At 44.3% G+C, this 15111-nt stretch overlaps 1 protein-coding gene across 5 annotated transcripts in view; it reads right to left on the bottom strand.

Moving 5' to 3' along the window:
* The window catches only part of ABCA12 (ATP binding cassette subfamily A member 12), a 604574-nt gene that overhangs the window by 114366 nt on the left and 475097 nt on the right, over nt 1-15111 (bottom strand). For all 5 annotated transcript variants that reach the window (XM_033946149.1, XM_033946152.1, XM_033946153.1 and 2 more), the window contains 4 exons: nt 13584-13711; nt 7728-7815; nt 1846-1951; nt 1321-1375 (listed from right to left, as the gene is read on the bottom strand). In XM_033946149.1, the coding sequence (XP_033802040.1) occupies nt 1321-1375; nt 1846-1951; nt 7728-7815; nt 13584-13711 (377 nt within the window). The remainder of the gene's footprint in view (nt 1-1320; nt 1376-1845; nt 1952-7727; nt 7816-13583; nt 13712-15111) is intronic.

Here is a 15111-nt window from a genome sequence, read left to right as displayed (position 1 = left end):
ACATCAGAGAAAGAGCCAACACTGGCACGACAGCAACTTGAGGGTTGCTGCTTGCGCCAGGAACATTACAGAGGTACGAAGGGAAGTGGCATGCGTGTGGCAGAAGGGGGGGTTGAGGACCCGGGCACTGTTCCCTCTAAGCTGAGCAGGAGTCCTCCACCCACAGTCTCACCAATAGAGGGTGCTGTTTTACTGTCACATTTTTCAATTGTGAGGGACAGGCAAGTTCTGCAGGACTCCAGGGAACATACCTGTCCTTAGCGACTGAAAATATTCCACCCCCTAGTGGTAGCAATGCAGCTGGAGGACACCTGCTCAGCTTAGAGGGAACGGGGCCGTGTGAAGGTGGGGGGGGGGGGTAAGGAGAAGAGGGCGGGGGAGGAGTGCCACTGCCCCAGGCACCTCTCACCCTCGCTAAGCCACTGAGTGGCTCACCTGCTCTTGCAGCTCTCCTGTGCTTATGGCAGTATTCTTGGTCTCTACTACTACCATACATTTGCCACTCCTCAGAGGGGTGCACACAAAGAGCTGAATTAACATAAGCTTGAAATTAGTGAGCAGTAACACAAGCCATCAAGGTTTAGGCCATACTACTTATTCACACATCTGTTAAAATTTTGAATGGTTAAAAAAGTACAAATGGAAAGAGTCCCAGATTGAAATATTGATGTTTGATGTTTTGAGGGGCCGCTGAAAAGTTCTCTACACAACCAACAAAGCTGGGGCAGTCTCCATTGAGGGCTATACACTTAGTCCAGTGATTTTCCACGTTTCATTCTATCGGAAAAATATGGAATGAAAAAAAGTGGAAAATAGGCCTTGATGGAGACTGCCCCAACTTTGTTGGTTGGGCTTTGAACTTTTCAGCGGCCCCTCGTACTTAGAGTTAAGTTTAAACCCCTCTTTGTATATGTTATCATGTGTTCGTTCTATGCACATATACCTTTTCCTGTTTTTCATTAAGTTTATAGTTTGTATGTCCATGTATATTCGGTAGAGTATACCAATAATTAAACATAACAAAACAATGTTTCAAGTCTCATAAAGATCAGTGAAATGCCAAGAAGGAAAATTCTGATAAATATGCCCAGAGCTCAAGATTTGATTTATTCTACAGGAACTTATGAAGAAACATTGAACTCATGTCCTACTACTCTCCTCAGAATAAAGCAACTTCTTTCTGCTATTTTCCCCTCTGATAACTTGTATACTGCCATCCTATTACAGTATGTTTCTTTTGCTAAAACAAATGTCCTCAATCCTTAACATTGTATAACACTGGACTGGCAAGTGCAGATTGGATGTAATGCAAATTCTTACATGGTTTGTTCCCTTTTCATCGATCCTGGGTAAGGATGACTCCATGTAGATATGCCTATAAATAACAACAAGAAAAAAAGAGAGAGCCAGTTTAAAAACTGTCTTTTGTTAATGTGAAATGTTTACTGCTACCAAATAAAAGCATTTGGCAATACTGCAGATGCTAGTTGGAAGATTTATTCCCTGCTGCCCACTTCCAGAAGTAAAAGATAGGAATCCCCACCAGTGGAGTAATGAGGTTGGGAGTCGCCCAAGGAAGTGGCGGCTCCAGCCCTCTTTTCCACCCCTCCCCCCTTGCCACATGCACACCCCTTCCCTTTCCCCATGACTCTAACTTCCCTGGCGTGAGCAACATCTCCAACTTGCAGCCCGTACTGGCCTCAGCTCTCCCTCTGATGTCACTTCCTGATCCCAAGACCAGGAAGTGACATCAGAGGGAGTGCTGAAGCCGGTGTGAGCATCAGGTTGGAGCTGCTGCTGTATTTTTAATTAATATAATGATGAATATTTAAAGGAAGCACATACCATATTGAGATGATTTATTTTGGGGTAGGTTAGCTCTCAGGATGAAGTTGTTCAGACTGTTGAGAAAGGCCGGAAGGCTATGATATCCTTCAGGATTATACCACACCTGGGATAGATGATGATAAATTTTTTAAAGACTAGAAAAATAAAAGTGTTAATCTAGAAAACTGGATTTATAGAGGGTAATTCTCTACAGGATGCTTAAAGTTAGGCACCTAAAGTGTGTGTGGTAAGTATGAATTAAGATTGACCTGGGTTGGCCACTGTCGGAAACAAGATACTGGGCTTGATGGACCTTTCAGTCTGTCCCAGTATGGCAACTCATATATAATAGCAATTAAATGTGTAACTGCCGTTATAGAATACTTCCACATTTGTGTGCGTAACTTTAAGCTTTATAGCAGATGTAAAGGCATAGATGCTGGATTAGTTTAAAAGAGAAGTTTTATTTTTTTATTATATTGTTGTTATTGATTCATGGTTAGGTTTCTTGGAATCCATTTAGAATGGTAAATAGTGCGGAATAGAAAAATTTAAATAAATGTCTACATGCAGCAGTTACAAGCTTAAAAGCTTAGCATGTAAGTGGTTGCCATACTCCCAAATCCACGTCCCTCTTGCAGTTACACTCTAAATAATTTTTAGGGGCTAACATTTTAGAATAGTGCCTAAATGCAGCTATGTACATAATTGCAATGAGTGCCAATTAGCACCAATTAACTCTAATTAATACTGAGCAATGGTTGTTAGTTCCAATCTGCATCTAATTAAGCAACTAACTTGTGCACATAATCGCTACAACTTTATAACATATGCATACAAATGTGCGCCCAAGTGGTCAGAGTCTGTATATTGTGACAGGGAAGCTCATGTCACAGGTAAAAAGACTGCTTGTCCAGTCAGAAATACAGCCCTTAAGGCTGTAGGCTCTAAAATAAAGCCTACAGCCAAACGGTAGGGTAGTACAGCCAAATAGCATAGAGGAAAAGCAGAGGTGGAACCAGCCCGGAATTCAGGAAGGGAGGGCACAGAAATCACAATCCAGTCCCTATTACTCCTTTCCCAAGAGTAGGGAGAAACAGGAGATCAGTACAGAAGGGGTGGAGTTGGTCACCGAGCCCGGCAGCCATGCAAACCTCAAATAGGCAGAAGGCAGAGTAATCAGGGAGGAGGAGGAGGCTCAGCTGTTCCTGATTGTAGGAGCCCAGCACCACACCAAGATAGCAGCTATCTCCCTTCTCCCACGAGCCAGCCAAGAAAGTTTGCAGGACGCCAGCCCACTCGGGGAGAGAGATTAACTCCAGGGAAATACAATAACTTTCCTATACATTTTGGGGTGAGGGGCTGGAGGTTGTTCCTGAAGGGGAAAATGATTTGAGAAGGCTGGGAGGCATTCAGAGAGGGGATGTGAGGAACAGACAGAAGTGGAGGACTTCGTGGAGAGCCCTAGTTCCCTGGAGCCAGCATGGGAAATGCTCAGTGAGGGAGACACTGAAGAATGGATGTGGGGAGAAGACATGGACATTGAGACCTGAGCAGGAGGAAAGCTCCCTGCAAAAGGCATGGCAGCAGTACCCAATTAAGGAAGGAAAAAGTATTTCCTAGAACCTCATTTCTCCCAGTAGCCCTTTGAAATAAAGTTCAGGATGTTAAGGGAATAATCGGGTGGGGCTGAAGACCTTAGCAAAAGGGAGGCTTGCCCCGCACAGCCTGTGTCCAGGTTGTGAACATCCTTCAAAGGGGAGGGACAGAGTGAGAGAGAGGAAAAATAATAAAAGTCAAAAACGTGTTTTTTTTTTCTGAAAGTATAGTGGAAAGCTTGCTGACACCTGTTGTGTTCAGCTGTGAAGTAACAAGCCAACTCTGGCTAGGAGAAGCCCTTAGTCCTGAAAGGGGACAATACAGAGGCAGTGAAGAAACTGCAGAAACATTTTTGTTTTTTTGTTTTTTTTATGATTCCAATGTGTTGACAAAGCTTATCAGGTCCTAAGCGGAGGCACATCAAGCGTGCCCTGGACTTGTGTAAAATGTACTGCACAATTAATGACTATGTCTAGTGTTCAGTTCGGGGAAGTTTTTTTTTGCACTTTAATAAACCCGGTGAAGTTTTGTGAAAAGTCCAGGGTCCGGGTTTTCCTTTGACCAACCATACAAAAAGTGTTCCTAAAATCTTATCTATGGTCCGAGCCGGAGTTTTCCCACCTACTCGGGATCTGGCCCGGCCACAATATAGTGCCGGAAAAATTGGCACAGGAAAAAAAAAGGGCTTAGCACTATTCTATAAACTGTGCCTAAAGTTAGCTGTGGTTTATAGAAATACATATACATAGCAGCTGGCCCCATGACTAAAATTTAGGCGTGGCCATTTATGCCAACTAAAACTTGGTGTAACATAGAAACATAGAAAGATGACGGCAGATAAAGGCCAAATGGCCCATCTAGTCTGCCCATCCGCAGTAACCATTATCTCTTTCCCTCTCTGAGAGATCCTACGTGCCTATCCCAGGCCCTCTTGAATTCAGACACAGTCTCTGTTTCCACCACCTCTTCCGGGAGACTGTTCCACGCATCTGCCATCCTTTCCATTAAAAAAGTATTTCCTCAGATTACTCCAGAGCATATCACCATTTAACTTAATTCTGTGCTTTCTCATTGCAGAGTTTCCTTTCAAACGAAAGAGACTCATAAGAACATAAGAACATAAGAATTGCCTCTGCCGGGTCAGACCATGGGTCTATCATGCCCAGCAGTCCGCTCCCATGGCAGCCCCCCCAGGTCCATGACCTGTAAGTGATCTTTTACTTAAAACATTTTATTCCCTTACCGTTAAATATCCTGTATAGTAACCCTCTAACTATACCCTTCAATCCCCTTTTCCTTCAGGAAATCATCTAATCCCATTTTGAAACCCATCGTACCCTGCCCTACCATCTCCTCTGGAAGCGCATTCCAGGTGTCCACCACCCTCTGAGTGAAGAAGAGCTTCCTAACATTTGTTCTGAATCTGTCTCCTTTCAATTTTTCTGAATGCCCTACTAAACTCTGCGTGGACCCAGGTGTATTGGAACATTCATGGCCCACCCACGCCCCTTTTCAGATCCGTGCATTAGAATACACTTAGGAAACTATGCGCATAAATTCTAATTAATGCCAATGAGTGCTGATAATTGCTTGTAAGTGGCCAATTATCAGCATCAATTGGCTCATTAAACAATTTAAGTTGCACATGCAATTTGATCATGCAGACAAATTTATGCATACGAGTTTAGTTGCCATATTTAGAATCCATAGGACGTGTATACTTGCATGCAAGATTGAGTGCTGCTCCTTGGACAAGTCGCCCAATCCTTCATTGCCCCGGGTACAAAATAAGTACTTGTATGTATGTATACTGCTTTGAATGTGTAACCACAAAAAGGCAGTATACAAGTCCCGTTCCCTTTCCCTAAAAGGAAATTCTGTAACTGGGCCCCTGCATTAAAGGATGTACATGAGGGCAGAGAGGAGAAGAGGTGCTGGTACCGATGCCACCTCTCCCCACAAAAACGGTGCCCATGGCAATAACCCCCCCCCCCTTTACTACGCCGCTGGCTCTCACATGGCATTGGGATACTTAAATGGAGGCGCCCATTTATAGAACTGTCTCCAAAGGGAACACACATCATTCTGTCTGCACAAGGCAAAGTCCAGAGTATTATTTACCTGTGGACTTTGCACCAATTTTCAGGCTCTAATCTTATGTATGTCTGCATAATACAAGCTATGTAAGATAATGGATATGCATATTTATAGAATAACAGATATTTATTTATTAGGTATTTATATTCCACCTATCAAGGTTATCTAAGCGGTTTTACAATCAGGTACTCAAGCATTTTCCCTATCTGCCCCGGTAGGCTCACAATCTATCTAATGTACCGGGGGCTATTGAGGACTGAGTGACTTGCCCAGGATCACAAGGAGCAGTGTGGGGTTTGAACCCACAACCCCAGGGTGCTGAGGCTGTAGCTCTAACCACCGCGCCACATGCTCCTCCACATTTCCACATCTATATGCAGACATACATGCATATATACCAGTATTATAATAATCTGCCCCAATAGTGTCGGGGAGTTCGGGGGTGCCGCGGGGCAGGAGGGCTTGGGCTCCCTTCTGCCCTGATCGTGTTGGAGGTTCGGGGGTACCATGGGGCAGGAGGGCTTGGGCTTCCTCCTGCCCTGATAGTGTCGGGGGGTTCAGGGGTGCAGCGGTGCAGGAGGGTTTGGGCTCCCTCCTGCCTGGATCGTTGTCGGCGGGGGGGGAGGGGTAATTCATCACAGCAGGAGAGATTGGCCATCTCCCCTGCCGCGATGCGATCACTCCTCTACCCGAACTGCCATAACCCATGGCAGGAGAGATTGGGCATCTCTCCTGCCGTGATGGTTGCGGTGGGGGGGGAGGTAGTAGGTTGCTGGGCTGCTGAGCTGATCGCACCAGCCGCCATCAGCTTAGCTGCCCCTTTTTCGGCACTTATACCTGTTTGACTTGGTCTAAGTCAAAACGTATAAGTGCCGACTAGTCAACATATCAAATGTTTTGGTTATACCTGCTATACGCCTAAGTGTAGGTCGGCCCACCTCCCGCCCACCGCCCGCCCTTTCCTCTCCTCTAAAAATGCCTCTTTTCACTCTATGCTTTTAGAGGCAGGGGAAAGGCCTAAGCTGGTTTTAGATACGTCTAAAACCAGCTTTGATTATGGGTACTTGGACAATCAGGCTTTTTGATTGTCCAGGTACTCATTTAGGCCACTTTTTAGACGTGGGTTTTTTTTAAATTATGAATCCCTAGCTTATAGAATGCTACAATATAAGTTATGCACATATCTCCCATAACTAAGCATGTGCATTTATACCAGTTGTGTAGATGGCGTAAGTATTTATGCCTAAGCACATAAGTGCATATATACTGTATCAATTACCGTATTTTCACGCATATAACGCACATACGTATATAATAACATACGCATATAGCGCGCGGGTCCAAACCATTTGTGTAAAAAAATTTTTTATATAGCACGCACACGCATATACCGCGCATGCTGCTATAACCTCCTCCCGCCACTCCCGCTTACTCCCTCTTCTGGCCTGCGAACCGGCATCCTCCCTCCCCCCGCTCACGTAACCCCCCCTCCCCCACGATCCTACATCCCCCCCAGCACCGCAAAGACATTGGTTGCTTACCCGATTGGGCACCGGCACCAGCACCAATGCACAGGACGTGCCAGTGCCAGTGCTCGAAGATCCTCCCTCGTTGGGCTGGGCTGGGCTGGGCTAGGCTGGGCGGTGCGAGGGAGATCCTCCCTCTTCCTTTTGCCGGGCTGGACTGGGCTTTGAGCATTTGCGCATGCTCAAAGCCTTCTGGTCTCGTTCTCTCCGAGATTCTCAGATTCAGAATCTCGGAGAGAGCGAGATCAGAAGGCTTTGAGCAGGTGTCCACCGGGTGCTTAATTATATGTACAGAGTTATAGAATTATCTTCATTTTGTCCAATGACGAATATCTTAAAAAGCTGAGTTGAACCTAGGTCAGGCAATTTCTGAGAAGAGTAACTTTACTGAATTCAGGGGACTCAAGGCTGATTGGCATAGAACAGGGGTGTCAAAGTCCCTACCTGAGGGCCGCAATCCAGTCGGTTTTTCAGGATTTCCCCAATGAACATACATGAGATCTATTAGCATACAATGAAAGCAGTGCATGCAATTAGATATCATGAATATTCATTGGGGAAATCCTGAAAACCCGACTGGATTGCGGCCCTCGAGGAGGGACTTTGACACCTCTATCATAGAAGCAGTTTTCCAGTTTTAGGTACAGTAGGAAAATCAGGATATATGTTCTTAATTACCTTATTAAGTGTTCTGTTGTCAGGCACTGGCTTTATATCCAACTTCAGATGGCTAGGTAAAGGCAATCCAAAGCTCCATCCTCCATATCTACATTAAAACAGTGTTTAGTAGAACATTTGTTGCCTTTCTCATTTGAATGTATCCTTGCTTGACTGCCAAATACTTTAATCCATTATAGAAGGTGCCTAGCGCTGATCTTGTGGCATCAGCTTCCTCCATTTTTGTACCATGAACCACCTTTTAAAAAGTTTAAATCGTTATCGAAATCCTGCATTTTCTTCAGAATTTTTTGCCCTTAGCTGGACCTTCTTTGCCTCTCTTCTCATATTTCAGCTCTCTTTCCTCTTGTGTAGGGTTACAAGATTTCCTTTTTAAAAAAAAAGAGGACATGTGGCCTCACCCCATTCCACCCCAGCCCAGCCCCATTCCATACCAGGCCCGCCCTATACCCCCAGGCCCGCCCCCACATGAACTTCATGTCTCCTTCCCGAGCTCTGGCCCGCATCTAAAGAGCCTCTGTGCATGCGTGGACATCAACGTGATGACTCATGTGCACATGCGTGTGATATCATCACGTTGACATCCGCACATGTATAGAGGCTCTTCAGACGTGGCCCGAGCTTGGAGTCTTCCTAAGCCCAGACAAATTGCCAATAAATATGTTCCTACTTGGGGCCATGATACCAATAACACTTCATGACATTTATTCCTACCAAAATACCTGGCCTTGGTCACATGTACGTAACACAGATAAACCCTATGCAAATACAGGACCACAACCCAAGTTCTAATATAGACAAACAAAACCCTAAGATGCCAGACTCTGCATGCAATACAACAACAGAGAAACAGAAATACATTTCTTCTTGAACAGTGCAAAATATAGACAGTAGATGTAAATTCTGAAAACTAACACATTTCAATCACTAAATTGAAAATACTACTACTACTTATCACTTATATAGCGCTGAAAGGCATACGCAGCGCGGTACATTTTGACATTTATAGATGGTCCCTGCTCGAAAGAGTTTACAATCTAACTTGGACAGACAGACATGGCATATAGGGTTTTGAATGCAGAACCTAAGGTGAGAGGAGTTAGGAGTCAAAAGCACTCTCGAATAGGTGGGCTTTTAAATAGGCCTTGAATGAGACGGAGCCCGCCATAGGGATTCAGGCAGCATGTTCCAATCATATGGTGCAGCATGGTAGAAGGGATGGGTTTGACAGTTGAAGAGAAGGGCACAGATAGGAGAGACTTACCAGGGGAGTTAAGCGAAGAGAGATAAATATGCTAGAAAGCATCCAAAAAAACTGGTTGTGCAGTGAAAACTTTGTTTTCGTATGTGTATATTTCTGTTCCAGGCTTTCGATACAGGCAGTCCCTGACTTACAGACACCCGACTTAAGTACAACTCGTACTTAAGAATGCGGTTGCGGCTTCATTTGATTTCACTGAGGAGTATTTCCAGTGGCATAGACTCCTACACTTCTCCTACAGCAGATTCAGGAATGATGCATGCCACATTAAGAACAGTGTGTGGTTGCGCATGCTGTACCTTAGAGGGAACACTGGTTGGACAGTTGGCCCTTTTGTCAGCTGGGAGCAGAGGTAAGCAGCAAGGAACTTAAAATCTACAAGTTCTGAGTTACATACAGATCTGACTTAAGAACAGCTTTAAAAATGTAACTCGTTCTTAACCTGGGGACTGCCTGTAGTTATTGCCCTTGTAGCCAACAACATGACCATGCTATTGTATCTGGGCTGTTAAATGAAAGTACTTCTTGTATACTTTCCCAACTGATTGCTAACTTTCCTAAAAATTTCAGTTCTGTACTGGAACACTGCAGTAAGGTATTCATGGAGGCAATGAGGAAGAATTTGGTTTTGATTGTCTCCTGGTGTAGAGGAAAGGCTGTGCAATGGATAGTAGGGAAAACAACTGCAATGCAAAACAGCTCCAAAAGGGGCTCACCTACTTTATTCATAAATCAATGACACGTCCTTCAAATATTAATTAATAATAGCTATTCATTTAGAGCAAAACCAGAGGGTAGGAAAATGTTTCTCAGTTCTATGGAAACTCCAAACCATTAAGAAATACTTTGATGCAGCATCGTTTCGCTTGCAAGTCCAGTCATATATACTAAGAGCTCCTTTCACAAAGGTGCGCTAGCGTTTTTAGCGCACGCACCGGATTAGCGCGCGCTACCTGAAAAGCTGCCGCCTGCTCAAGAGGAGGCGGTAGCGGCTAGCGCGCGTGGCATTTTAGCGCACGCTATTCCGCGCGTTATGGCCCTAACACAACTTTGTAAAAGGAGCCTTAAGTATCCTTGATTATTGTAGCACTAGTCTTTAAGCCCGTTACATTAACGGGTGCTAGAATAGATTGTCTGTCTGTGTTTCTTTATCTCTCTCTCCTTGGCCGCTGTCTGTATCCTTCTGTCTCCCCCCCCTCACCTTGAGCCAAGCTGTCTGCCCCAGCACACACCTCCCCCCCCAAGCAGCCCCCTTTCCCTCTCCCTAACTGTCTCTCCATGGCCCTCTTGTCTTCCCCCCAGAGCAAAGCTGTCTGATCCCAACACACCTCCCCCCAAAGCAGCCCCCTTTTCCTCTCCCTATCTCTCCATGGCCCCTTCTGTCTCCCCCCAGCACACCCCTCCCCCCAAAGCAGCCCCCTTTTCCTCTCCCTGTCTCTCCATGGCCCCTTCTGTCTTCCCCCCCAGAGCAAAGCTGTTTGCCCCAAGAACACCTCTCCCTCCAAAACAGCCCCCTTTCCCTTTCCCTATCTCTCCATGGCCCCTTCTATCTCCTCCCAGAACAAAGCTGTCTGTCCCAAGCACACCTCCCCCCAAAGCAGCCCCTTTTCCCTCTCCCTATCTCTCCATGGCCTCTTCTGTCTCCTCCTAGAGCAAAGCTGTCTGTCCCCAGCACACCTCCCCTCTAAAGCAGCCCCCTTTCCCTTTCCCTGTCTCTCCATGGCCCCTTCTGTCTTCCCCCCAGAGCAAAGTTGTCTGTCCCCAGCACACCTCCCCCCCAAAGCAGCCCCCTTTCCCTGTCCCTATCCATGACCCCTTCTGTCTCCCCCCAGCACACACCTCCCCCCAAAGCAGCCCCCTTTCCCTTTCCCTCTCCCCCTGGCTCCCGGTATTGATCCCCTTCTTACCCTGCCTCCATCCCGGCGTCTTCTGGCCTGCTCCTCTTCAAAGCAGCCTGCGATCGTGGTGGCCAGCTTTAGCGAACCTAGCAGGCCGCTCTCCAACTTGGTAGCATGTTCCCTCTGACGCGATCCCGTGCGTCAGAGGGAGCGTGCTACTGAGGTTGGAGAGCGGCCTGCGAGGTTCTTTAAAGCCGGCCACGATCGCAGGCTGCTCTGAAGAGAAGGATCAGCGGTGGCAGTGGCAGCGGCAGCGGCGAGTGAGGGCGGGAGGTGTGTTCTCCGCCGAGGACGCGGGCAGGGAGAGAGCACAGTCGCGCGCCTTCAGCCACCGCACATGCCTCCAGCCCCTGAAAGCGCCGTGAGGTGTCAAATAGAATACTGCCACAGAAGCACACCTCACGGTGCCAGGAATCACGAATTTTCAAGAGCGCATGTGCACTCTAGGGTTTTATTATTATAGATAATTTACTTGGGAACCTATAAGAAAAGTTTTTAAAGATTATGGGCTCCTTTTACAAAAGGTGCATTAGGGCCTTAATGTGCAGAATAGCGCACGCTAAATTGCTGCGTGCGCTAGCTGCTACTGCCTCCTCTTGAGCTAGCGCACCTTTGTAAAAGGAGCTCTATGAGTGATATAAAATTCAGCAGTAAGGTTGATTTTTGGTTTGAAAAAATGGGCACATTCCCTATTACCATAAATTACACTGGTTGCCGATGGAGGCAAGAGTCCTGTTCAAATTTGCCTGTATTTGTTTTAAATCAATATTTGGTATGTCTCCAGTCTACCTGGTTTCCCATTTTCTCCGGGATTGTTCCAACAAGTCCAAACGTAGAGTTCATTTATTTGCATATCCAACAGTAAAAGCCTGTCGATTTAAGAGATTTCTTGACAGAACTCTTGCTTTTCAGGCAGGCAAAATGAACGATTGGCTTGGTAAAATTATTCCATGTGTTTCATCTTACCACTCCTTCAGAAAATTAGTACAGACACGGTTATTTGATAGATTTGTAACCTATGTATTTTACTATTCTAGCGTATTTGCTTTGCTTATTATGTATTTCTTATGATTTGTACATGTTGCTGACTGTTCAGTTTCTCTTGCTGTAAACCGCCTCGAACTATTGTGGTCTGGCGGTATATAAGAATAAAGTTATTATTATTATTATATGGAAGTCATATAAAGAAATTCTCCACACTCAGAGAAATTCTCCAAGTTCTGAGAACGAGAGTTTGGAGGATTTCTAAATATAACTCTCATATAAAATCTGAGGCTTTTCCTGCCCTCTGGTTTTGCTCTAAATGAATGGCTATTATTAATTAATTAATCTTTGAAGGAAGTGTCATTGGCTTTTATAGCACAGCCATTGGTTCATGACAACATAAGAACATAAGAATTGCCGCTGCTGGGTCAGACCAGTGGTCCGCTCCCCTGGTGGCCCTTAGGGCAAAGACCAGTGCCCTAAATGAGTCTAGCCTTACCTGTGTACGTTCTGGTTCAGCAGGAACTTGTCTAACTTTGTCTTGAATCCCTAGAGGGTGTTTTCCCCTATAACAGCCTCCGGAAGAGCCAGTAAGTCAGTAAGTTTGATATGAGTGAACACACCATACTCTATTCCCATGCAGACCTATTTCTGCTCCTCAATAAGTGCAGTCCTCTCCCTTACTCCCTCACTTTCTTCAATTATTTCTATAGCATTCTTTCTGTCCTCCCAGCTCAACTGGGGGCCAGACCTCAATGTGGCCTTTTCTACCATGCTCTAATTAACTCTGGCTCGTCCTGTCTCTCAGGCTCTTTTTTTTTTTTTTGGGGGGGGGGAGCTGGAGTGGGGAGAGATTGGGACTTGTATACCGCCTTTTTATAGTTTTACAAACACACTCGAAGCGGTTTGCGTGCAGGTACTTCAAGAATTTTCCCTGTTACAATCTATCTAATATACCTGGGGCAGTGGAAGATTAAGTGACTTGCCCAGGGTCACAAGGAGCAGTGCACGGTTTGAATCCACAACCTCAGGGTGCTGAGCCTGTTGCTCTAACCATTACGTCACACTCTCCTATCCACATGCAATCCGAGTTATTCACGTCCTGCTTTGACTAATTTTTCCTTATGCGAGTTACCCTTATTTCTATCTAACTCCTGCAACTCTGTCTAATCTTTCTACATATTCTACCTCCATTTATAACCTATACCTGTGGTCTCAAACTCGCGGCCCGGGGGCCACATGCGGCCCGCCAGGTACTATTTTGAGGCCCTCGGTATGTTTATCATAATCACAAAAGTAAAATAAAACAATTTATTGATCATATGTCTCTAACTATAAATTACAATATTATTATCAAGACTTAGCTAAAAGGAAAGATTTCTAAACTATAAACTATAAAGAGTTTTACCTCATGCAAAATCAGTTAGCTTGCACTAAATCAGTTAGCGCGCCTTAGTAAAAGAACCCCTAAATAAAGAACCTGTGTAAATTAACCAATATCATGAGAAAATTAAAGATAAAGGATCTTCAGCTAAAAGATTCAGGTTTCTAATGTAACCTGGTTACTACAGGATATATGAACACATATATGGATCAATTAGAGAATTCACTCTTCATAATTTGGTGGTAATTCAGGTGAACATGATTAACTTGTTGACATGGAATTACATATTAGAGAGTTAACAGGGAGGCAAAAGGGAACATAGTTCTTACCTCTGTTGCACAAATTCTCTGCTGGTTGCCAGGAAGTAGTTCTCCATGTTTTGACCAGAGATATCATACAGTGTTTGGAAGGAGAAAATTTCTGTATGGGACGGTACAGAATTCGGCTCTTTACATATCTAAAAACAGTAATGGAAAACGTGATTGGTTTAATTAGATGTTCACTTATTCACTTTTGTAATATGAATAATATAAATATTTACTCTCTCTTTTACAAAGCCTTGCTAGCAGCTGCTGTGTGGCAACAGCCTCGAAGCCCTTTAAATCCCTATGGGCTTCGGGGCGGTTACCACAGTGGTCCGTGCTAAATGGCTTTGTAAAAGGAGCTCCTAGTCATTAATAATATTTCTGCTATAAGAACATAAGAATTGTCATACTTGGACAGACCGAAGGTCTATCAAGCCCAGTATCCTATTTACAACAGTGGTCAACCCAGGTCTCAAGTACCTAGCAAGATCCAAAGTAGTAAAACAGATTGTCCAGGACAACACAGAGGACACTGCACATAGTTTGTAAAGGCAGCGTTATTCTTTGAAACCAGAGTAACCTTGTTTGACTAACAAGATAAGTTTTTGCTGCCTTTATTGTCTATTTCATCATAAGCTTTGATTGAAAAGTTCATGTTTGGAACTGTATTGAGCTGTGTCTGAAATCCAGTCTGAGAACTCTATCCTTATTAAAATTCCTAAGCATTTCTAAGATTGATTACTAGTTTTCCCCGTTGAATATACACATCCAGAAATGGGTGGGTGTGGGGGGGAGGGGGGAATATGTACTTAATTTATTTTTCAATTGTAATTTGCTTATCTTGGTCATTTTTATTACTCTTGATTGTCTTTATACTGTATGAAAGGGTGTGGGGGGATGGGATATGTACTTATTATATCAATTGATAGAATTAACTGCTGCTTTATTTTGTAAATTGTTTGATAATATGTTGCACTTGATGTTGGTTTTTAAAATGAATAAAGAATTGGAAAAAAAAAAGATTCCTAAGCATTTCTAAATGATTATATGCTGAGCAAGAAGGTTTTTTGTTTTTAAAGCCAGTGAGGTTCTTACCCTTTCTAGTCCTTCAGCAAGATTTGTTCTGGCTGAGGATGGGGATCTGAGGCTTTTTTCATAAGAACATAAGAATAGCTTTACTGGGTCAGACCAATGGTCCATCAAGCCCAGTAGTCCATTTTCACGGTGGCCAATTCAGGTCACTAGTACCTGGCCAAAACCCAAGGTGTAGCAATATTCCATGCTACCAATACAGGGCAAGCAGTAGCTTCCCCCATGTCTTTCTCAATAACAGACTATGGACTTTTTCTCCAGGAACTTGTCCAAATTTTTCTTATAACTAGCTATGCTATCCACTCCTTGTTGAAATGCATACATGGTATAAGAACAATAATTTACATTTAATGTGATCAAAAGAAGTGAGTAGGTATATATTATTATTTTGATCTTAAAGAGCCCACTCCACATGCATTATTATGATAGAACCCCACTATTTACTCTTCTCCATTGAGAA

The sequence above is a fragment of the Geotrypetes seraphini genome, chromosome 5, assembly GCF_902459505.1.
Source record: "Geotrypetes seraphini chromosome 5, aGeoSer1.1, whole genome shotgun sequence".
Classification (NCBI taxonomy): Eukaryota; Metazoa; Chordata; class Amphibia; order Gymnophiona; family Dermophiidae; genus Geotrypetes; species Geotrypetes seraphini.
Note: the sequence above shows the minus strand (reverse complement) of the source record. Positions and strands in the feature narration are given on the sequence as shown.